Source organism: Moschus berezovskii, chromosome 7 (assembly GCF_049115385.1).
Source record: "Moschus berezovskii isolate FMDL1 chromosome 7, NW_MosBer_1.0, whole genome shotgun sequence".
Lineage (NCBI taxonomy): Eukaryota > Metazoa > Chordata > Mammalia > Artiodactyla > Moschidae > Moschus > Moschus berezovskii.
The window spans coordinates 92,880,586-92,904,794 of record NC_142466.1 but is presented as its reverse complement, the minus strand read 5'-3'; the positions used below and the strand labels follow the sequence as shown (position 1 = coordinate 92,904,794).

At 41.8% G+C, this 24,209-nt stretch overlaps 1 protein-coding gene across 1 annotated transcript in view; it reads right to left on the bottom strand.

The window, feature by feature from the left end:
• Positions 1-921: 921 nt before the first annotated feature.
• LOC148777411 (tripartite motif-containing protein 54-like) overlaps positions 922-24,209 on the bottom strand; it is a 28,768-nt gene continuing 5,480 nt past the window's right edge. Inside the window, exons 3-5 of the mRNA XM_088837783.1 lie at positions 21,603-21,761; positions 19,263-19,433; positions 922-1,655 (exon numbers count right to left, since the gene is read on the bottom strand). Coding sequence (XP_088693909.1) covers positions 1,008-1,655; positions 19,263-19,433; positions 21,603-21,761 — 978 coding nt within the window. The 3' untranslated portion in view covers positions 922-1,007. The remainder of the gene's footprint in view (positions 1,656-19,262; positions 19,434-21,602; positions 21,762-24,209) is intronic.

The window sequence follows — 24,209 nt, the reverse complement described above, 5'->3', positions numbered from 1 at the left end:
TCTTTAAGGAGATAAATGCTAATCAGTACTGCCTTCAGAGACTCAGGTAGCCTGGAAGAAGCTAAGCCTCTACCTGGAGGAGCTGGATTTGCAATAACAATTCACCCTTTCAATGACTGTGTCCACTTGGGATATTTACTTAAATTCTCTGACCCTGAGGTTCCTCCTATAAAGTGGAGACACGCTCAGTCATGTCTGACTCTTTGCGATCCCATGGGTTTCTCTGTCCATGGGGATTCTCCAGGCAAGAATACTGGAGTGGGTTGCCATGCCCTCCTCCAGGGGATTTTCCCAACCCAACTCAGGGATCGAACCCATGTCTCCCACATTGCAGGCGGATTCTTTACTGATTGAGCCACCAGGGAAGCCCAAGAATACTGGGGAGGGTAGCCTATCCCTTCTCCAGGGGATCTTCCCGAACCAGGACTCAAACCAGGGTCTCCTGCATTGCAGACCTATTCTTTACCAGTTGAGCTACCTAGGAAACCCATCTTTTTCAGTTATTTTGAGAATGAAATTAACTCATTAACGTAAGAAAGGCTAGTAGTGTTTGTGTCCTAAGCATTCAACAAATTGTATTTATTGTGATGGAAAAACAACAAAAGCCACAGTCCAGAGCTAGCCAAAAGTTTCATTTCTGGGGGAGTCATTCCTATTGTGCTTTCTACTATCTGAGGCTCAATTGAGCTAAAACTGCACACTAAGTCATCAGAACACAAGGCTGTTCTGTTCAGTTGTGCCAAGAACTCACCTCCTGCACCACCCACCCCGAGCGCCAAGCCAGCAGCCCCCGTGATTCAAACCCTCCTCTGTGAGCTTCAAGCAAGTAGTTTTTAAAGCAGATTTCCATTTAAAAAAAGAAAAGCCTTTGGATGATCAACACAAGACCAAAATCAAGAGAAACCACAGTGTAGAGTTTTTTATTTTTTAAGAAGCAAAGTCTAGCAACTTTCAAGTTACAGACAAAATGATAAAAGTTGTTGACATTTTGAGACCAAAATAATACCTTACACGGTTGATTCTCTAGACCCAATCTCACTTCCTTGTGCTGAGGACATGCTAGTGGAGGAAGGAGAGTAAGCATGAGATGGGTTCCTGGGAAGCTTTGCCTCTTGATTTGGTTTTGGCACTGAGCCTGACACTGCCTCGCACAAAATATCCTCAAGCACTTGTTGCGACAGACGGCTCTGCATGGCACAGCCTGCCTGCCAGGCCTCTTGGAGCCCAGCCATGCTGGCCGGCACTTGGTCAGTCTCAGAGGGAGCAAAGGCAGTGATGTCTATCCCTCTAATGAGCTCTTGAAAATAGCACCTGATGGAAATAATGTCCTTGGTGGGGACTCGGGGGGACACGCTGCCCTCCATGAGTCTGTCCATCTCCCCCTTGAGCCTTTTATGCTCATGGAGAAATTGCACTGCGTTAGCGTGATGCTGCAGGAGCATCTTCATCTGCTGGTAAAGCTCTCGGGGGGCTTCAAGTTCCCGGGAAACCAGCTGTAACTTCTCCAGCTTGGAGCAGTGCTCACTCTCCAGTTGCTTTTTCAAGGTAGCAATCCGACATTTGATGCCACTGAGCAGGCTGTCTCCAAAGGTGTCGATCATGGCCAGTGTGTCAGTGGCGCTGGTGGAGAGTTCCCTGATGAGCTTCTCCATGTCCTGTGGAGGCAGCATGAACATTTCTTAGGAAAGACCTTCCGCATTCAGGCCTGGGCACCTGGTTCATGGCATTGTCTCTTCTCTACTGAACCAAGAACTACTTAGGGGTGGTGCCCACTGCTAGCTGCTAGCCTACTACCCTTTTTTCAACTCTTTCCTATCAGAGAACCCTGATTCTTCCAGCCAGTGATGTGTGGACAGCTAAAAATACTTACATTCATTTCCTGCTTTCCTTGTAGTTCAGGGTGACAAGGCGTGCTACAGAAGCAGAAGTCTGAGTTATTGGGTGCGGCTTCTGGGAAAGCTGCCTAAAAGTAGATGCTTCTGGGACAAGTCTTGACCCTTCCCCTTTCTCCTGCCAGGACCTGGGGTCAGTGCCCATGGAGCAGGCTCCTGGTAACCTTGTGTTGACAGGAGCACACTCGGGAAAGCTGAGAGAAGAGGGTGGAGCATCATGGGGCCACTAAGTTGGCATTCTTGACTTCCTACCTATGGGCATTTGATTAAATTAAAAAATAGAATCTCTTTTTTAAAAAGCTACAGCTTGTGAATTTCTATTACAATCAAATGTACACCCTCACTAAAATAATACTCAAATGGAAGGAGTTGCCTGAATATTTTGAAGGGAATGAAATCACAAACCATCCATTGTGATTTTGCTAGAAAAAGTCAAGGTCTCTTACTCTGGACTCTCGATGACCTACAGTGCCCTTTCCCTGTGTGGTCGGCCTGTCCTGCAGCTCATCCTGTCAACCTCAGCTCTGCATCACCTCTGTGATCAGGTCTTCCCTCAGAGGGGAAAGAGTGTAGGAGAAACAGCGTAGAGGCACTCGGATAGTGAGGTCAGGCAGCCCCTAGGTGTACTTGTGGCTGTTACATCTGAATAGTCCTGCATCTTAGATTCCTGCCTTGAGAAAAGGAGATCATGGGTGCTGAGGAGAACTAAATGAGATGATGGATATATAGTGCCTAACACGAGACCAGCATGTCGTAGGCACTTAACTAATTCATCTTCCATAGGATGAAGAGATTCTTCCATTCTATTGATATATGCTTCTATAGGTCTCATATATGTCACCGTGGCTCACAATAGTACAATATAAAATAATGTGCTAACATTACGTGCAAAGTTTGAAATAATGTGACTTTCCACCAGCTGAAGATTCATCAAGAATCACCATTTCCAAAATCATATTTTTAAATTACCAATTTAGCTGGTAAACCCCATGGACAGAGGAGCCTGGCAGGCTACAGACCATGGGGGTCACAGAGCTGGACACAACTGATTGACTTCACTTAGTGCAGTTAGTTTAGGTTAGCTTGCTCCTGCTGCTGCTAAGTCGCTTCAGTCGTGTCTGACTCTGTGCAACCCCAGAGACAGAAGGTCACCAGGCTCCCCCGTCCCTGGGATTCTCCAGGCAAGAACACTGGAGTGGGTTGCCATTTCCTTCTCCAATGCATGAAAGTGAAAAGTGAAAGTGAAGTAGCTCAGTTGTGTCCGACTCTTAGCAACTCCATGGACTGCAGCCTATCAGGCTCCGCAGTCCATGGGATTTTCCAGGCAAGAGTACAAGAGTGGGTTGCCATTGCCTTCGTTAAGTTAGCTTAGATTAGCAGCCTGCAATCCTTTTTCATCATGAATTGCTTGCCTAGTATGTGTTTAGATGTGTTGTTTGGCCCACAAGATGTGTTGTCTTGAGGGCAACAAAAACAGGCATAATAAGTATGCAGTGTAATCTCATGGTACTGGCAAGTGCTCTGAGGAAAGAAGACGAGGAAGATAAGGCAGGATCAGGGGCAGCGGCAGAGGGTTGAGGGAGAAGGTGGCTCTCGATTTGGGGTGGTTTGCAAAGACATCTTGGAGAAACTGACTTCTGAGGAGAGGACTGAATGATGGTCAAGCAATGGTCCCTTCTGAGGGAAAGATTTTCCAGGCAGAAAGGCTGGAGATGGCACCAAGGCTGTGTGAGGAGCAGTTGGGAGACTGGTTAGACTGAGAGACAGCCCTACTCTGAGTGGAGGGTGGAGAGGCAAGTGGGGCCAGGCGATGGATTTATTCATAGTATGATGGACCCATCACTAGTTGCGGGTTTTGGACAAAAGCATGGCATAATCTAAAACACTGAAGGATCATTTTAGCTACTAGTGGAAACAGAGTGAGCATGAGGAGACCATGTGGGAACCACTGGAGTGTCCAGACCAGCAGTGATGAGAGAGGGCATGAGAGATGGGAGAGGTCGGCAATTTGGGGAGGTGGCATGGATTGTGGGTATGGGACTAGAGCTTGGGACAGATATCTGGGTTGGAGATAAAGCTGTGTGGTCATCAGCAATAGCGATTTTGAAAGCTGAGTGACTAGTGACGGGGAGAGATTATTTACGGAGCCCGAACTGAGCTATAGGGCACCCCCAGATTTATAAATCTGACAGAGTGGAGGAACATTGAGCAAGAGTGGCTGGATTAGTGGCACAAACTGGGGAAGCCAAGAAAAGCTGGGGCCCCAGAGGTCAATTTGCTCCAATCCAAAAAGTGTTACTGGCCATGGGAATGAGTGCTTTCTGAGATGCTGGCTCAGGAAAGAAAGGAAGAAGTGAATAAAGAGCAGGTCAGTGATTTCATTTGTATCCTTGACCCACTTGGGTCTTTTAAAATTTTAAATATTTCTTTGTATTTTCTTTGAGTTTTTATTATTAATTTGGTTGTTCTTTCAGTTCAGTTCAGTTCAGTCATTCAGTCGTGTCTGACTCTTTGCGACCCCATGAATCACAGCACGCCAGGCCTCCCTGTCCATCACCAACTCCCAGAGTTCACTCAAACTCACGTCCATTGAGTCAGTGACGCCATCCAGCCATCTCATTCTCTGTCGTCCCCTTCTCCTCCCGCCCTCAATCCCTCCCAGCATCAGAGTCTTTTCCAGTGAGTCAACTCGTCGCATGAGGTGGCCAAAGTATTGGAGTTTCAGCTTTAGCCTCAGTTTTAGCTCCCCAAAAATCTTGTAGTTCTGTAACATACAGGGAATATTAAAATGCTACAAGTTGTGGATTGTTTTACACCTGTCAAGGGATCTATTTTCTGATAGATAAATGTAAAATGATGTGTTTTCTGATGACTATTTTATCCTTTATTCAGAGAACAGAGTCACAAATACCAAATAAACAACAGATTTCTACACCTCATTCATTCGGAGAAGGCAATGGCAAGCCACTACAGTACTATTGCCTAGAAAATCCCATGGATGGAGGAGCCTGGTAGGCTGCAGTCCGTGGGGTCGCTAAGGGTCGGACACGACTGAGCGACTTCACTTTCACACATTGGAGAAGGAAATGGCAACCCACTCCAGTGTTCTTGCCTGGAGAATCCCAGGGATGGGGGAGCCTAGTGGGCTTCCGTCTATGGGGTCACACAGAGTCGGACACGACTGAAGTGACTTAGCAGCAGCAGCAGCACACCTCATTCATTAGCTTGAATGAATCATTTGAATTTCTGTCTTTATAAAAAGGAAAAGGTGATGAGTAAAAAATGTTTTAAGATTTATTTGTTTATTTGGCCGCTCTGTGTTTTAGTTGCTGCGTTCAGTATCTTCAGTTGCAGCATGCAGGATCTAGTTCCTTGACCAAGGATAAAGCCCTGGGCCACCTGCACTGGGAGTTTGGAGTCTTAGCCACTGGACCATCAGAGACGTTCTGAGTAAAATTCTTTTTTAAAGGGACAGCAAGTCCCACAGAGTTCACAAAAGAACAAGCTTGCTTGTTTCTCCCTACCCTGAATCTCATCTAAAATACACTTAGCTTCTCCAATCCATGGAGTGGTGGTTTTCTCAAGTGAGCACAGACGTGAGATCAGGAAGGTAGCAGAGCCTTCCCACTCAGCTTCTATGATGCGGGCATCTCTCAAAACTATTTGAGTTCGTTCTTCACCATTGAACTTCAGCAAAACGTGATCCTATTCCTTTAACAGAACCTAGATATTAGTGACTGACATATCTGTTGGTCAAACCAAAGCATTTGTGAGCAGCAGGAGCATAAATTCATTTTGAAGAGCCTTTGCCCTGTTCACCGTTGGACACCTGGTGTCTAGCACCCAAGTGGCACCCAAGACAGATTGAGCCAGAATGAATGAATGCGGAGACTGTACACTTTCTCTACGGATAATATTATATGCTTACTAGCATCCAATAAACCCCAATTTTCAAAATATCCTTTAAGTTCTTAAAACAGCTTTATTGGGTATAATTGACATGGAAAATTATACAATTCGATAACTTTTGAAACTTGTTTAACATTTGAAGTCATCACTACAATCAAGATAGTGAATTTTTCCATCACACCCGAAAGCTTCCTTGTGTTCCTTTATAATTTTCTCTTTCCCACCCCTCCTTAACCTCCCCTACTCAAACAATTACTGATTTTTCTTCTGTAAATGTATGTTAGTTTGCATTTTCTAGAATTTTGTATAAATGGAATTATACCTTTTTGGGTCTGGTTTCTTTCACACAGGAATTTTCAGATTCATTCATGGGTTATTGTAGGTATCAGTTTTCCATCCTTTCACTTAGATATTTGGATTATTTTCAGTTTTTGTCTATTACAACTATAGCTGCTGTGAACACTTGAGTACAAGTCTTTGTATACATATATTAGGTTGATGAAAAACTAATTACAATTTCTGACCATGAATTTTAAATTATTATAACTAGCCTCAAACGCATCTTTATTAATCAAAATGGAAACCATAACAGTCAACACATTTTTGTCAGCGAGACATAAGTTTGTTTGTTTGTTCATGTAGCATAAAAATTCATGCTTCAGGATTTGATGAACTCTTGGAAAGCATTTTCTGGTGGAAGCATTTTCCTTGCAAAAAGTTGTCTAGATGCTAAAGAAGTGGCAGTTGGTTGGTGAGAGGTTAGGTGAATATGAATGCCAAAGAATGTTCAAACTACTGAACAATTGCACTCATTTCATGTGCTAGCAAAGTAATATTCAAAATCCTGCAAGCTAGGCTTCAGCAGTACATGAACCAAGAACGTCCAGATATACAAGCTGGATTTAGAAGAGGAAGAGGAACCAGAGGCCAACATCCACTGGATCATAGAAAAAAACAAGAGAATACAAGAAAAACCTCTACTTCTGCTTTATTGACTACTCTACAGCCTTTGACTATGTGGATCACAACAAACTGTGGAAAATTCTTAAAGAGATGGGAATACCAGACCACCTTACCTGCCTTTTGAAAAATCTGTATGCACTTCAAGAAGTAACAGAAAGAAACAGGGAACAACAGACTGGTTCAAAATTGGGAAAGGAGTGCGTCAAGACTTAATATTTCACCCTGCTTATCTAACTTCTATGCAGAGTCTTTGCATGCATATATTAGGTTGATGAAAAACTAATTGCAGTTTCATGCGAAATGCTGGCCTGGATGAAGCACAAGCTGGAATCAAGATTGCGGGGAGAGATATCAATAATCTCAGATATGCAGATGATACCACCCTAATGGCAGAAAGAGAAGAGGAATTAAAGAGCCTCTGGATGAAGGCTTTTTAAGGCTGATAAAATAAACAATAAATAATGCCATTAACAAAAAAACATAAAGTGAGAGATCTGCATTCAGATCAGTTCAGTTCAGTCGCTCAGTTGTGTCTGACTCTTTGCAACCCCATGGACTGCAGCACGTCAGGCCTCCCTGTCCATCACCAACACCTGGAGCTTACTCAAACCCATGTCCATTGAGTCGGTGATGCCATTCAACCATCTCATCCTCTGTCATCCCCTTCTCTTCCTGCGTTCAATCTTTCCCAGCATCAGGTCTTTTCCAATGAGTTGGCTCTTTGCATCATGTGGCCAAAGTATTGGAGCTTCAGCATCACTCCTTCCAATGAATATTCAGGACTGGTATCCTTTCAGATTGGTTGGTTTGATCTCCTTGCAGTCCAAGGGACTCTCAAGAGTCTTCTCCAACACCACAGTTCAAAAGCATCAATTCTTTGGTGCTCAGTTTTCTTTATACTCCAACTCTCACATCCATACATGACTACTGGAAAAACCATAGCTTTGACAAGATGGACCTTTGTTGGCAAAATAATGTCTCTGCTTTTTAATATGCTATCTAGGTTGGTCATAGCTTTTCTTCCAAGGAAGAAGTGTCTTTTAATTTCATGGCGGCAGTCATCATCTGCAGTGATTTTGGAGACCCCAAAATAAAGTCTGTCACTGTTTCCATTGTTTCCCCATCTATTTGCCATTAACTGACGGGACCAGATGCCATGATCTCAGTTTTCTGAATGTTGAGCTTTAAGCCAACTTTTTCACTCTCCTCTTTGACTTTCATCAAGAGGCTTTTTAGTTCTTCACTTTCTGCCATAAGGGTGGTGTCATCTGCATATCTGAGGCTATTGATATTTCTTCTGGCAATCTTCATTCCAGCTTGTGCTTCATCCAGTCCAGCATTTCTCATGATGTGCTCTGCATATGAGTTAAATAAGCAGGGTGAAAATATACATCCTTGATGTACCCTTTTCCCGATTTGGAACCAGTCTGATGTTCCATGTCCAGTTCTAACTGTTGCTTCTTGACCTACCTACAGGTTTCTCAGGAGGCAGGTCAGGTGGTCATCTGGTATTCCCATTGCTTTAAGAATTTTCCACAGTTTCCACAGTTGAGATCCACACAGTCAAAGGCTTTGGCATAGTGAATAAAGCAGAAATAGATGTTTTTCTGGAACTTTCTTGCTTTTTCAATGATCCAGTGGATGTTGGCAATTTGATCTCTGGTTTCTCTGCCTTTTCTAAATCCAGCTTGAACAACTGAAAGTTCACAGTTCACATACTGCTGAAGCCTGCCTTCGAGAATTTTGAGCATTACTTTGCTAGCGTGTGAGATGAGTGCAATTGTGCAGTAGTTTGTGCATTCTTTGGCATTGCCCTTCTTTGGGATTGGAATGAAAACCGACCTGTTCCAGTCCTGTGACCACTGCTGAGTTTTCCAAATTGGCTGGCATATTGAGTGCAGCACTTTCACATCATCATCTTTCAGGATTTGAAATAGCTCAACTGGAATTCCATCACCTCCACTAGCTTTGTGTTTAGTGAATCTTCCCAAGGCCCACTTGGCTTCACACTCCAGGATCTCTGGCTCTAGGTGAGTGATCACACCATCGTGGTTATCTGGGTCATGAAGATCTTTTTTCTATAGTTCTTATGTGTATTCTGGTCACCTCTTCTTAATATCTTCTGCTTCTGTTAGGTCCATACGATTTCTGTGCTTTATTGTGCCCATCTTTGCATGAAATGTTCCCTTGGTATCTCTAATTTTCTTGAAGAAATCCCTAGTCTTTCCCATTCTATTGTTTTCCTCTATTTCGTTGCATTGATTACTGAAGAATAAAATGGGTATATCTTTCCTTTTCTCCTTTGCTTTTAGATTCTCTTGTTTTCTCAGCTATTTGTAAGTCCTCCTCAGACAACCATTTTGCCTTTTTGCATTTCTTTTTCTTGGGGATGGTCTTGATCACTGCCTCCTGTACAGTGTCATGAACCTCCGTCCATAGTTCTTCAGGCACTGTGTCTATCAGATCTAATCCCTTAAATCTATTTGTCACTTTCACTGTATAATTGTAAGGGATTTGATTTAGGTCTGCATTAAAATGATGTATAAAATAACCACATTTATATTAGAATGTATTCCAATATCAAACAGCAAATTTCAACAATGCAAAACTGCAATTACTTTAATATATTTTCTTTTCTCTTTATTTTTGAAACCTAGAAGTGGAAGAGCTGAACCGGTTATTTAACTTTTTAAAAAATTACCGATTGTTTTCCAAAGTGTTTGTACTATTTTACATTCCCAGCAGCAGTGTATGAGAGTTGCTTACCAAGAGTTCCCTGCTGCTGCTGCTGCTGCTAAGTCGCTTCAGTCATGTCTGACTCTGTGCGACCCCATAGAGAGCAGCCCACTAGGCTCATCTGTCCCTGGGATTCTCCAGGCAAGAATACTGGAGTGGGTTGCCACTTCCTTCACCAATGAATGAAAGTGAAAAGTGAAAGTGAAATTGCTCAGGCATGCCCAACTCTTAGCGACCCCATGGTCGCTAAGACCATGTCTATAAGCCAGCCTACCAGGCTCCTCCATCAATGAGATTTTCCAGGCAAGAGTACTAAAGTGGGTTGCCTTGCCTTCTCCAAAGAGTCCCCTACATCCACGCAAACACTTGGTTTGGTCTATCATTTCTGATAGGTGGGTAACTGTATCTCATTGTGGTTTTCATTTGCATTTCCCTAATAACTGAGAATCTTTTCATATACTGTTTGCCATCTGCATAGCTCATTTGGTGGAAAGTCTATGCAAATATTTTGCCTATTTTAATTGATTTGTTTTCTTTTTTTGGCCACACTCAGCCATGCAGGATCTTAGTTCCCTGACCAGGGATTGAACCTGTGCTCCCTATACTGGGAACATGTGGTCTTAACCCCTGGACTGCCAGGGAAGTCCCCAAGCTGTTTGTTTTCTTATTGTTGTGTTTTGAGAGTTCTTTATATAGTCTTTATCTTTTATCAGATATATTTTTATGAAGATATTTTTCTCCTATGTTTTCTTCTACACATTGTGTGGTTTTAGTTGTTATATATAGGTCTACTGTCTATGTAGGATTAACTTTTGCATATAGTGTGAAGGATGGATAAAGTTTTGTTTTTCTTTTCCTTCCTTTTCTTTCTTTCTTTGTTGCTATTGCTGCGTACAAATTTTCAATTGTTCCAGTACCATTTGTTGAAGAGGCTAGTCTTTCTCCACTGCATTGCTTTTGCAGCTTTGTCAAAACTCAGGTTCTATATGTATACAGATTTGTTTCTGGATTCTTTGTTTTTTTCCATTGTTTTATTTGTCTGTCTTTATGCCAATTCCATGCTCTTTCGATTGCCAGAGTTTTAGATTAATTATTGAATTCAGGTAGAGTTAACCCTACTACTTTATTTCAAATTGTTTTGGTTATTCTATAGCCTTTGCTTTTCCACATGAGCTTTAGAATCACCCAGTCATTAAAAAAAAAAGTACGCTGGGATGTTAATTGTGATTGCATGAAATCTGTTGAAGTATTTGGGTAGAACTGACATGTCAATAACATTGAGTTTTGCTATGTATGAAGGGTATATATTCCTCCATTTATTTACTAATGCTGCTGCTGCTGCTGCTGCTGCTAAGTCACTTCCTCTTAATTTCTCTCAGCAATAGGTATATCGTTTTGCTTCTTCCTTTCCTATCTGAATGCTTTTATTTTTCTTGCCTAGTTGTACTGGTTAGAACTCCAATACAATGTTAAATTGCAGTGATGAGAACAACATCATTGTCTTATTTCTGATCTTGTTGGGAGTGAATATTCAGTGTTTCAAGATTAAGCATGATGTTAGTTGCAGGTTTTCACAGATGCCTTTTAATATCGTCTATGTTGTGGTATAATGGGAAATATGTGGCCTTTGTCCCTGGTTTCTGGTACAGAACTCCTAAAATTCTTGGAATTTCCTGAATGATAGGTATAAATTTTGTTATTCGTAATAAGCCCTTTTCAAAAATAAATGAGATTATACTAATTAGGTGATTCTTGGTGGGTCCCTAGATAGCTTTGGGATGGCTCCTGGTTGCCAGGAAGACCAAACATGACTAGAGAGTTGGAACTTTCAGCCCTGCCCTCAATCTCTGGGTTTTAGCCCTACCCTCAAACTCTGGGTTTCAGCCCTGCTCTCAATTGGGGGTATAAAACTCTGAGAAGTGAAGAGGGATTAGAGATTGAGTTCAATCACCAATTGCCAATGATTTGATCAGTCATACCCTACATAACTGGAGAAGGAAATGGCAACCCACTCCAGTATTCTTGCCTGGAGAATTCCGTGGACAGAGGAGCCTGGTGGGCTGCTGTCCATGGGGTCACACAGTGTCAGACAGGACTGAAGCAACTTAGCAGCAGCAGCAGCCTACATAACGGAATCTCCACAAAAACCGCTTTAGAAAGGGTTCGGGGAGCTTGCAGTTGGTGAACACATTGATTTGCTGGGAGGACAGGACACGAGAAGTCATGCAAGCTACCCCTCTAAATACCCCACAGCGCTTACCTTGCCCTGTATATCTCTTCTGTTTAGCTGTTGCTGATTTATATCCTTATAATAAAGAGGTAGAAGGAGTAAAGTGCTTTCCTGAGATCTGTGAATCATTCTAATGAATCATCAACCTGAAAAGGGCGTTGTAGGAAACCCAAGTTTATGGCCAGTTAGTCAGAAGTACAGGTGGCAACTTCAGACTTGTGACTGGAATCTGAAGTAAGGTCATTCTTATAGGACAGCCCTTAACTTGTGAGGTCTGTATTAACTACAGATGGTTAGTGTCAGAACTGAATAAAGTTTTTGGACAATCAGTTTGGCCTCTGAGAACCAGAGAATCTGAGATATTACTAGATTGCTTAGTTTTATCAAATTAATATTGAATTCTTTCAAAAAAGTTTTCTGTCTACTGAAATCATATGATTTTTCATTTTTCTTTTGTTATTATAGTGAATTACATTGATTGTGTTTTGAATGTTAGCACTGTATTCTGGAGACAAAGCCCCTTTTGCTTGTAATGTATTAGGCCTCTCATATATTTTTGGATATGATCTACAGAATTTTTAAATGAATTATTACAATCAGTGTTCATAAAAGATATTGGTTGTAATTTTCTTTGCCTGGTTCTGACTTCAGGATAACCATGGTCCTATAGAAAAAGTTGAGACAAATTCCTATTTCTTTAATTTTCTGGAAGTTTGTGTATATTTGTTATTGCTTCTTCCTCAAATGTTTGGTCAAATCATCAGCAAACCTATATGGGCTTGGAGTTTTTACTGCAAGCAAGTTTTTAACTACAAATTTAACTTCTTTAACAGATAAATGGCTATTATAACATTTCTTCTGGGAGAATTGTGATCATTTGTGTCTTTCACAGAATTTAATCTAAATTGTCAAGTTTATTGCCATAAAATTGTTTGCTGCTGCTGCTGCTAAGTCGCTTCAGTCGTGTCTGACTCTGTGTCACCCCATAGACGGCAGCCCACCAGGCTCCTCCATCCATGGAATTTTCCAGGCAAGAGTACTGGAGTGGGGTGTCATTGCCTTCTCCAAAAATTGTTTGCAGTTGTCCCTTATTATCTGTTGGAGACGCTCCTCAGAAACCTGAAGAGTGATGATATGACCACACAAAGATGTGATGAAAATGGCTATTACAAAATGAAGCTTTCTGGAGGAGATCAGGGCAGCTTCCAACCAACTCTGAAAATAGCTTTAGAGAGCAGAGAAAGCAGATTGGTTTGGAATTTTTATGGTGGTTATGAGCTGTGGAAGATTCCCACAGCTAAGCTGGGCTTATGTGGTTTGAAATCCTGCAGGTGCCAAACAAGGAAGCACTTAGGTTTGCTTATCAGCTTTTCCAGATGTCGATCAGAAGGGGAAGAGGGAAAAGGAAGGCTTTAAAAGCTGTGGGCAGTTTAACATTAAATACAGAGTTTGACTATTGTATTTTAAATACCTATGGAATTTGTTGTGAGTTACCTCTCTCATTCCTGGTTTTGGTAAATAATGTTCTCTCTTCTCTTGCTGTCTCCATTTCCTTAAGTAGTCTGGCTAGAAGTTTAACTCTGTTGATCTTCTTGAAGAACTAGTTTTTGCTTTTATTTATTTTCTCTACTGTTTTTGGTTTTCTAGCTCATTTTTTTCTGCTCTGTCTTTTATTATTTCTTTTATGCTGCTTACTTGGATTACTTCACTCTTTTTGCACTTTCCCAAGGTGGGAGCTGAGATCAGTAATACCAAGTCTTATTATTTTCTAATTTAAATTTCCCACTAAGTGCTACTTTCGTGACACCCCATAATACTGATATGTTTTGCTTTCATTTTTATCCAGTGCAAAATACCTTATAATTTCCATTTTGGTTTTTCTTTGACCTATAAGTTAATCAATACATGTTATTTAATTTCCAAATAATAGATTTTCCAAAAATCTTTATGTTATTAATTTCTAATTTATTTCTGTTTTGGTCAGAGAAACTCAACATTTGAAAAACTAAGATCATGGCATCCAGTCCCATCATTTCACAGCAAACAGAAGGGGCAAAAGTGGAAACAGTAATAGATTTTATTTTCTTAGGCTCTAAAATTGCTGCGGATGGTGACCGCAGCCATGAAATTAAAAGACATTTGCTTCTTGGAAGGAAAGCTGTGACAAACCTAGACAGCATATTAAAAAGCAGAGACAACTTTGCCGACGAAGGTCCATGTAGTCAAAGCGATGGTTTTTCTAGTAGTCATGTACAGATGTGAGAATTGAACCATGAAAAAGGCTAAGTGCCAAAAAACTAATGCTTTTGAATTCTCCAGTGATGCTGGAGAAGACTCTTGAGAGTCCCTTTGATAGCAAGGAGATCAAACCAATCAATCCTAAAGGAAATCTACCCTGAATATTCATTGGAAGGACTAATGCTGAAGCTGAAGCTCCAGTACTTTAGCCACCTGATGAAAAGAGCTGACTTATTAGAAAAGACCCTGATTCTGGTAAAGATAGAAGGCAGGAGGAGGAGAGGGTGACAGAGGATGAGATGGTTGAATAGTATCACTGACTCAAAAGACATGAGTTTGAGCAAACTCTAGGAGATCGTGAAGAATTTGAAAGTCTGGTGCGCTGCAGTCTGTGGGGTGGCAAAGAGTTGGGCATGACTTAGCAACTGAACAGAGAACGTACTTTGTATAATTTGAATTTTTAAAAACGTTTAAAAACTAATTTTATTTATTTATTAATTGGCTGTGCAGACTTTTCTCTAGTTGCAGTGAGTGGTGGCTACTGTTGGTTGCAGTGCACGGGTTTCTTATTGCAGTGGCTTCTCTTGTTGCAGAGTACAGTCTCTAGGGCATGTGGGCTTCAGTAGTTTCAGCTTGAGGGCTCAGTGGTTGCGGTTTCCAGACCCTAGAACACAGGTTCAGTCGCTGTGGCACGTGGACATAGTTGCTCCGTGGCATGTGGGATCCTCCTGGACCAGGGATTGAACTCGTATCTCCTGTATTGGCAGGAGGACCCTTTACCACTGAGCCAACAGGAAAGCCCCAAATCCTTTTAAATTTGTTGATACTTGTTTTATGGTCTATCTTGGTGAGCTGTGTGAACTTGAGAATGTGTTCTGCTGTTGTTGGGGGGAATGTTCCATAAATGTTGGTCAGGCCTGATTAACAGTGTTGTTCAAGCTGTATATTTGCAGAATTCCTGCATACCTGGTCTCTATCAGTTTTCAAGAAAATGATATTGAACATTATGGATTTGTCTATTTCTCCTGGTAGTTTTATCAATTTTTATTTTATATATTTTGAAGATTCCTTATTAAATACATAAACATTTCAGACTGTTTTTATTCTTTTGATTAATTGATCCATTTACAAAAATGAAATTACCTTCTTTCTCCTTGGTATTAATAATATTATTTGGCCTGAAATCTTCTTTGCCTGATGTTAATAGAGCCATTCTGGCTTCTTTTGACTCATGTTAGCATGACATGTCTCTTTCCATTCTTTCACGTTTAACCTATTTGTGTCTTCATATAAAGCACATTTATCTCGGTCGGGTCTTGATTTTTTTTCACTCTGATGAAAGCCTTTTAATTGGAGTGTTTAAACCATTTTCAGTTGATGTGATTATTGATATGGCTAGATTTGAGTTTTATCATCTTGCTATTTGCTTCTATTTGCCCAATCTGGTTTTTGTTCCCTTCCTCCTCTCTTTCTACCTTATTTAGGATTGATTGTGTATCTTTTATAATCCTATTTTACCTCCATTACTGGCTTATTAGCAATAACTCTTTATTATTTTAGTGGTTGCTTGAGGGCTTATGGGCTTCCCTGGTAGCTCAAATGGTAAAGAATCTGCCTGCAATGCAGGAGACCTAGGTTTGATTCCTGGGTCAGAAAGATCCCCTGGAGAAGGGAATGGCTATCCACTCCAGTCTTCTTGCCTGGGAAATCCCATAAACAGAGGAGCCTGGCATGCTTAGTCCATGGCATTGCAAAGAATCAAACACAACTGGTTTGACTTTCACCTTCTTGAGGGCTTATAGCACACATCTTTAACTTATCACAGTCTACCGTCATCTCACTTCACATATAGTATAAAACCCTTATCGTACTGTACTTCCGTAATGTCTCTCCTAGGCTCACGTTATTAGTGTCATGTACTTTACTTTTACATGTAATGAACGTCACATTACATTGTTATTTTAAAAACAGTGAGTTATGTTTTGAAAGATTTAAATAATATGAAAACAGTCTTACATAGTTACAGTTTTCGTTGCCATTTCTGGTGTCCTTTATTCCTTTTAGATTCAGATTTTCCTTCTGCCTGAAGGACTTCCTATAACATTTCTTATAGTGTGAATCTGCTGGTTATGAATTCTTTCAGCTTTTGCATGTCAGAAAGTGTTTTTATTTTGTCTTCATATTTGAAAGATATTTTCACTAGATATAGGATTCTCGGTTGACTCATATTTTAAAGATTTTTCTCTACTGTCTTCATGCTTGGATTGTTTCCAACAAGAAAGCAGATGCCATCCTTATTTTTGTTCTTCTGTGTGAAATGTGTGTGTGAGTTTTTCCCTTTGGGTGCTGTTAATATTTTCTCTTTATCACTGGCTTCAGCAGTTTGACTATTATGTACACTGATATAGTTTTAGCCATATTTATTTTGCTAGGTGTTTGTCAAATTTCTTGGATGTGATTTTTTTTTTTATAGTTTTCATCAAGTTTGGTAAGTATTTGGCCATTATTTTTTAAAATATTTTTCCTGTCCTTCCCCCACCCTGTCATTTCCTTCAGGAACTTCAATTACTCAAATATTGGGACACGAAGCTGTTCCCCCACTAAGTAATTCTGTTTTTAAAAAAATTCTCACTCCTCTCTGGGTTTCATTTTGAGTAATTTCTATTGCTATGTCTTCAATTTCACAAAGTTTTTCTTCTCAGTGACTAACCTGCTGTTAATCCCACTTAGCGTATTTTTGTCTCATTTCCAGAAATTTGATTTGAATCTTTTTAAAATCTTCCTTGTCTCTAACTTTTTGAAATATGGACTATAATTACAATAATTATAAATATAATTTAGCAACTGAAGAAACCAACAAATTATTATTTTCATTATGGGTCATATTTTCCTGCTTCTTTGTTTGCCTGGTAATCTTTGATGTCATATATTGTGATTTTTTTTACCTTGTTTGATGTTGTATAGTTTTACATTCCTATAAACCTTAATTGGAGAAGGCAATGGCAAGCCACTCCAGTACTCTTGCCTGGAAAATCCCATGGATGGAGGAGCCTGGTAGGCTGCAGTCCGTGGGGTCGCTAAGGGTCGGACACGACTGAGCGACTTCACTTTCACACGTTGGAGAAGGAAATGGCAACCCACTCCAGTGTTCTTGCCTGGAGAATCCCAGGGATGGGGGAGCCTGGTGGGCTTCCGTCTATGGGGTCACACAGAGTCAGACACGACTGAAGTGACTTAGCAACAAGCAACAATAAGCCTTAATATTTTGGGAGGATACAGTTAAGTTACTTGGAAAAAATGATCTTTTAGTGCTTGCTTCCCTGGTGGCTCAGATGGTAAAGAATTTGCCTGCCAATGCAGGAGACCCGGGTTTGATCCCTGGGTTGGGAAGATCACCTGGAGAAGGGAATAACTGCCCACTCCAGTGGTCTTGCCTGGATAATACCACGGACAGAGGAGCCTACAGTCCCCGGCGTCGCAAAGAATCGGACATGACTGAGCGCCTAACACTTTGACTTTCACTTCATTATTTGTTAGGTGAGTCTGGAGCCATGGTCATTCCGGAACTAAGACTTCCTGAGTACTCACTTCAGTGTCTCATGATTTACAAGTTTCTCCAATCTTGTTAGTGGGAACAGGTTTGTTCTGATTCTGTTTGAGCTCCAAGCACTGCCCTCAGTCTTTTCCTGTGGAGCCTTTCACGGCACAAGGTAATTTTCTCACAGACAAGTGCTGAGCTCTGTTGAACACTCACAGGAAACTCTCTGCAGATCTCTGGTTTGTCTCTCTGTGCAGTGCTCTTTTCTCTGGACTCTGTCTTATGCACTTGAAATGTCTTGACCTCCCCAGAGGCTCAGTTCCATCTCCTAAACTCAAAGAATCTGCCAGACTTTGCTTGGGTTCCCTCTTTCTGCCCTTTCAAGCTCTCTCAAGGCAGTAAGTTGTGGCAACTGTAGAGCTAATCTTGTATATATCCTGTCGCTCAGAGATTAGTATCTTCTATTGCCTGAGGTCCAGTGTCTTGAAAACTGTTGTTCCATATATTTTTGTTTATTTTATTTTTCCAGAAGGGAGAATAAATTCAGACTTTGTTACTCTATCTGGATCAGATGAGGAAATAATAAAAATCCAATTTTAACCAATATTTGGTATTTGGAAGAAGATCTATAAAAGTCAACCATGATAGACAGAGATATTCTGCCCCAATCCCCCTTTCCAGAGAGGACTTGCTGCCTCTCGAGGTATGCCCAGCCTCCAGGTGTCAGATCCTTTGGGATTGCTGTGCCCTTCCCACATCAGCCTACATTTGGAGGCTGAGCAAAAGGACCTACAGTCGCCTGCCCATTGCAGCTCAACATAGGGTACTCTGATGGGCAAAGCTGAATCAGGCATTGCTTGTCAGGCCTGTGGTGTAGTTTGCCTTCTCTGTTTCATCTACCTCCTCCTACTCTTACAGATGGCAGTCTTGGATATCTTGTACCCCAAACTCTGTCTCAGCTTCTGCTTCCAGAGACTCAACCTGTGATACCAAATGTTAGGTGGCTAGGGTGGCCCAGTCCCCAGAAACCTCTGCCTTGGCCATTCTGCAGATGTCCCTTCTCTACAAAAGCTAAAGTTTAGAATTTGTTTCTCAAAGACTATCTAGTCTTCAGTGTGTGTGTATGGGTGTGTGTGTGTGTGTGTGTGTGTGTGACTTAGAAAATTTTGTTCTCTTGACAAATGTATCCAGAGATTAATTCCTAATATCTAAGTTTTGGGGGGCGGGGGGAAGTCATAAGATAAGGAAAATAAACCATAGAAGCTAGGATGCATCTTACTTAGTCATCTTAAAAAAGTAAAGTGAAGTGAAAGTCACTCAGTCATGTCTGACTCTTTGCAACCCATGGACTATACTGTTCATGGACTTCTCCAGGCCCAAATACTGGTATGGGTAGCCATTCCCTTCTCCAGGGTATCTTCCCCACCCAGAGATAGAACCCAGGTTTCTCACCCTGTAGGCAGATTCTTTACCAGCTGAGCCAGCAGGGAAGCCCCAAAGAGTAAAATGACCATTAAATGATCATTTTGGAATCCCTTTAAGCAAACAGAATTCAACCATTTCTCAACATGCACATTTCAAAACTTGACATATTTCAGAACACACTTAAGGAGGCTTACTCTCTAGAGAATTTCTCCCTCATATTTAAATACTGCTTTTGGCAATGTAGTGTCCTCAAGAGAACAGCAGTCGTTTGAATAGAAGCCAAACATTTGCCCTGCTGTTGGAGAAAAGACATGAGCCATATGAGCCATACCTGCACTGCCTGTGCTGTGCTCTCAGATTTCTGCAGCACCAGCTGAATATCCTTAGCAAAATCCATTTTCCTCTCTGCATAGGCATCAGAAATCTTGGCTACTGGGTGAGACTTGTGGTCCCCAAAGAGCTTGCATATTCCACATATTGGTTCTTCATCACTTAGGCACATCTGATTGACAAAAGAAAAGTCAATGACACTTATTTCCCTTCTGTTCCAATCCTACACACTCAGAACCGTCCATAACCTCAGGCTACTGACATTCTGAATGTATTCTTAAGCAGGTATCAAAAGTCAGTTGTGCAGGAGGCTTGATGTATGGAAGATAGAAGTGGTGGTAGTACTAGGACGCTTGAATGGTAATTTAGTAAGCACATACCACACTTGGTATTTCTTGGACTCCTCATAATGACCCTTTGATTTGGATAGTATTGTGTCCATTTTACAGGTGAGAAAGCTGATAAGTCTCCAAGTTGTTAAATGATCTGCCCAAGGACACACTGCCATGAAGGGATAGAACTGGGGTTAGAAGCAAAGTCATTTCCACTTGGCCAAGCCAAGGGCTGTTATAAAGATTAAATACGATGCATGGAACATGCTTGGTATGTAATCTAGAACTCAGCAGACATTATACACATGGTTCAGTTCAGTTCAGTCGCTCAGTCGTGACCGACTCTTTGTGACCCCATGAATCACAGCACGCCAGGCCTCCCTGTCCATCACCAACTCCCAGAGTTCACTCAAACTCATGTCCATCGAGTCAGTGATGCCATCCAGCCATCTCATTCTCTGTCGTCCCCTTCTCCTCCTGCCCCCAATCCTTTTCAGCATCAGAGTCTTTTCCAGTGAGTCAACTCTTCACATAAGGTGGCCAAAGTAGCTACTGATAATATCATAAGGACCTCAACAAAGTTGACCCTGCTACAGGCTCAAGATAAACTGGGCCTATTTTAGGTGAAAGGGATTGAGTCGGACCCTCACTGTCCTGCTGGCCCCTTCACTTGGCTAATGGGAGCCTTGGAATGAAACCTTATGAATGAAATGAAAACTTACTAGTGAAAAATTGGAATCTCAGAAAAGGAGGTTACTGCTGAGGGTGAGACAGAACCATTGAGAATTTGTGACAAATGAAACTGATTTTTAAAGGCAGAATTCAACAAGAATACCAAATCACATTGTATTCTCTTGAGTCCTCTTAGTGACCTGAGCTAGCCTGCCCCAAACATGCCATTTATGTCCTTGCATGAGGAGGGGTGGCTGGAAGAAACAGAGCAGAAGCTGGTGGAGCTCAGAACAGCCCAGGAAACTGGCTGAGGGTGGTGACTCACAAATAAACCCTGCCCTCTGAGGACAGACCCTTGATATTCTGCCCTAAAGTTCTAGGGGCCCTGGAGCTATGAAGCCCTCTCTCAGAGCTACATCTATGCTTTAGGAATTGGCTGTAGAACTTCAAGCTAGAGCCAATTTATAAAGACTCAGGAAAACTTTTGACCTTCTCCAAGGAAATCACTGACTTAGTTCATCCCTGACCATTATCAAAGCAACCTAAACCTGGTGGTTGGTGCTGCACAGTCTGTGAAACATGGAAACTGCCTCATTCTGTCCCTCCAGGGTTGTTGGGGAAATCAAACAGGCTCAAGGTTGTGTTCAGGCTTTGTTGACTGTGAAGAATGAAAGCTAAAGTGGTGTTATGTCTGATTCATATCTGAGTTGACATGGAAATTATCCTAAAGTTATTACCAAAAGGGTAGATTACTTGTGTCAAATTACCTGTGAAGATCTCTTAGCTGGGGAATATGGAATTAGAGTGGAATACACATGGTTTTATTTAAATCACACTGTAGACATGTGTGTATAAACATATAACATGCACAGCATCATACAGAGTACAGTAAAGAGTTCATATGGCATGTTGTGTCAAAAACTCATGCTTAAGATTACACATCAGAGTCATACACAGCTCTTCAAATGGCATGTGGCCAAAAGGAGGAATGGCAGATTCCTGGTCCCATCTTACCCTACCCTCTCTCTCTGCGTGATCATGGGTAGCTAAATTCTCATAGGTCTATCATGCAACTTCTTTGTAACTATGTGAGCCTGTCTATCTGTGGTTCCTTACATCTTGCTGCAGTTTACCTGACTGAATACCACACACACACACACCAAACCGTGGGCTCCATCACTAAGAATGAAGGTAGCCTTGGTATGTGCATTTGTCTGGAAAGTAATCCTCTACTATACTCTGAGCAAATATCTGATTTCAACAATAGGTTGCTGAGTAATTTGACAGATTGGGTAGCTAAGCAAGAATAAAATAAAATTAAAAGTGTGATTGAATACCAGATTCACGCTTTCTCCATGCTTTTCACATGTCTGAGCAAGTTGAATTTGCTCCTTGGTGTGAAGTGTCTCAAGTTCTTCCTTAAACTTCTCCAATATGTTTTCAGCCAGGATGTTCCTCTGCAATCCTGTTGTTCCCCTTCCCCTCAAATAAATGACCTAAAACACAGAGCTGGCATGAGCTTGTGGCAAATTCCCATCATCAACTGTGACATCGTCATGGGGAAGGATGAGACACTGCCCTTCATGCATATAAACACCAGTGAGCGGGAAGACAGCCCAGGCCACCCCTCCAGGCTTTCAAAAGGAATTGGCTGTGGAGACTCCTCATCCCTGTAGAATATCTCCTGCTGCTCCAAAGCACTCTCACCTGAGCAAGTAAATGCACTTTCTACAGAGACAGTCATCACAGATTCCATCAGATGGAGCAGGAACCTGCCTTCTTTGACCTTGTGAGTCTTGGTTAGCACCTGCTCTGTCTCCTGGGGACACTCAGGCCAGTGGGAAGACAGACCTTCATGAAGGACTGTGTAGTTGGATGCATAGGGGAGCACAGAGAAGGAAGGACTAAATCTCCTTGGGGTGACAGAGTAGAGCGTGACTGGAGTCTCAAGAAAATGCCTAAATTAAGCATTGAAGACCAAAGCATATTAGCCACATTTTTTGTTTACTGTGTCCTGATGTTCTGGCATCTGGGCCTTGGGATGACCTTTCCCATTGGCTAGCCAGTTCCTAGAGACAGTAAAGGATTCACTTGGGGGCATTCATTTTACATGCAAACTGACAAAGCTGGGGTCCACACCCCAACCACCTCCTTTATATTTGCTGTTCCCCTACCCGCTGCCCTAGCCATTCAAGGCCAGATACTAGACATCTAGGGGCAACCCTGTGTCCCAGAGGCCACTGAAATTGTTCAAGCTGGCCAATCCTAAGCCTTCTCACCATACCTTACCTGTTTTCTTCCTGCAGAAACCAAAAGTCTTTCTTGTCCACATTTCCCCCATCCCCCTGTTTCCTGACCCACTCTGATTTCCACATGTGGCCCACTGTGATGTGGTATGGCCCCTCCTTTTGGGGTCTATGAGTTACAATCTATTTTTCAATGGCAATCATCTCCTGATCTGTTAATCTTGTTATACCCAAATAATAACGAGGAAAAAAAAGCCAAGGCTACATGCCACCCTGAGGTACCGTTGCAGTCCACTCATCTGTCAATGACCTTAAATTCCACTTGTTTAATAAACTTTCATTAAGTACCTACCATTCTGGGAATGTGACAGTGAACAGGACAATGCACCTGGCCCTACCCTCAGGCGGTTATATACTAGAGAGGGGAATAGATGCCAACCAACCAATGTGCTAGCTATATCCACTGATTTCCAACCAGACAGTCTAAACCCTTCTTGGAGCCAGTTGTCTCTTCTGCAAAACTAACCCACGGCAAAAGAAGTCTTAACAGTCTCTTGTGCTTGTGTGTGTATGTGGGAAGCACATGGGGTGAAGGAAATGTTCTAGATGTTGGTCCGGGTGGGGCTTATATGGAAATATACATATGTGCTTTATTGGGACCTCAGATGTCCTCAATTTAGCAACTAGACAACAACAACAAATAGCTCAGATGTGTGCATCACACACTTTACTGTGTGTATTTTATACCTTGAGGGAAAAAAGAGGCGGGTGAACTTAAACCTCGTGACTTGAATTTTCAGCCTCGGTTTCATTATCTGCAAATAGAAATCCCAACCCATTCCCTCTATAAATGCTTAGATTCCTATTTGGGAATATACATTAAAGCAATTACTATCATTGCTGTTACAGTGAATTTTCAGTTACTTCTTTGAAAAAAAGTGCATCCTTAAGCTTGGGGAGGGGGTTCCATAAAGTGGGCAGTCTTAAATTTAGAGATTATCTTGCCTGTAATCCTGATACTGTAAATGTTAACATATTTTTTTTCCAGATTGTCCCTGTCTCTAGACCGAGGAGCTGGGCTGCTCAGCCCTCCTTGGCCAGCATGCCATTTCCAAAGGGATTACACTCTGTTCAGACTTTCCCTGGACCCTCTGGGAATAGAAAAAAAAAAAATCATCTTTAGAGGGGCCAGTCCTGGGTTTAAAGCCCACGCTAGCCATCACTACAAAATGAAAAACATAAGTAAATCTAAGCATCTGGTGTTTCTGAACTGCTGCCCCCACAGCTCTACACACACTCTCTCACACACAACCTCCTCACTGGCACCCTAGCCCCACATTCAGTTGATTACCATTGGAGAGCCGGCACCTGTCTCTCCAATCAGCCCACCCTCTGTTCATACTGACACAGAACCCTACATAACTTCCCTCTTCCTGCAATCCGTTCATTTTATATTTTCTTCCTTCCTTCTACCAATACTCAAAGGACCTGGAGAAACACCAGTACTAACGTGCCACCTGGGGAGAGAAACACCACACAAGTCATTGTCCAACAAGTTTCCATGAGAATACATACTGCAGATAAGAGCACAGTTTCAACACCAGTGCTATATGACCTTTTCCAGGTTAAACATTTCTCCTGGCCCCACTGCTTACAGGACAGCATGCAAAGAAAGCCTTTTGCATGACATGTAAGACC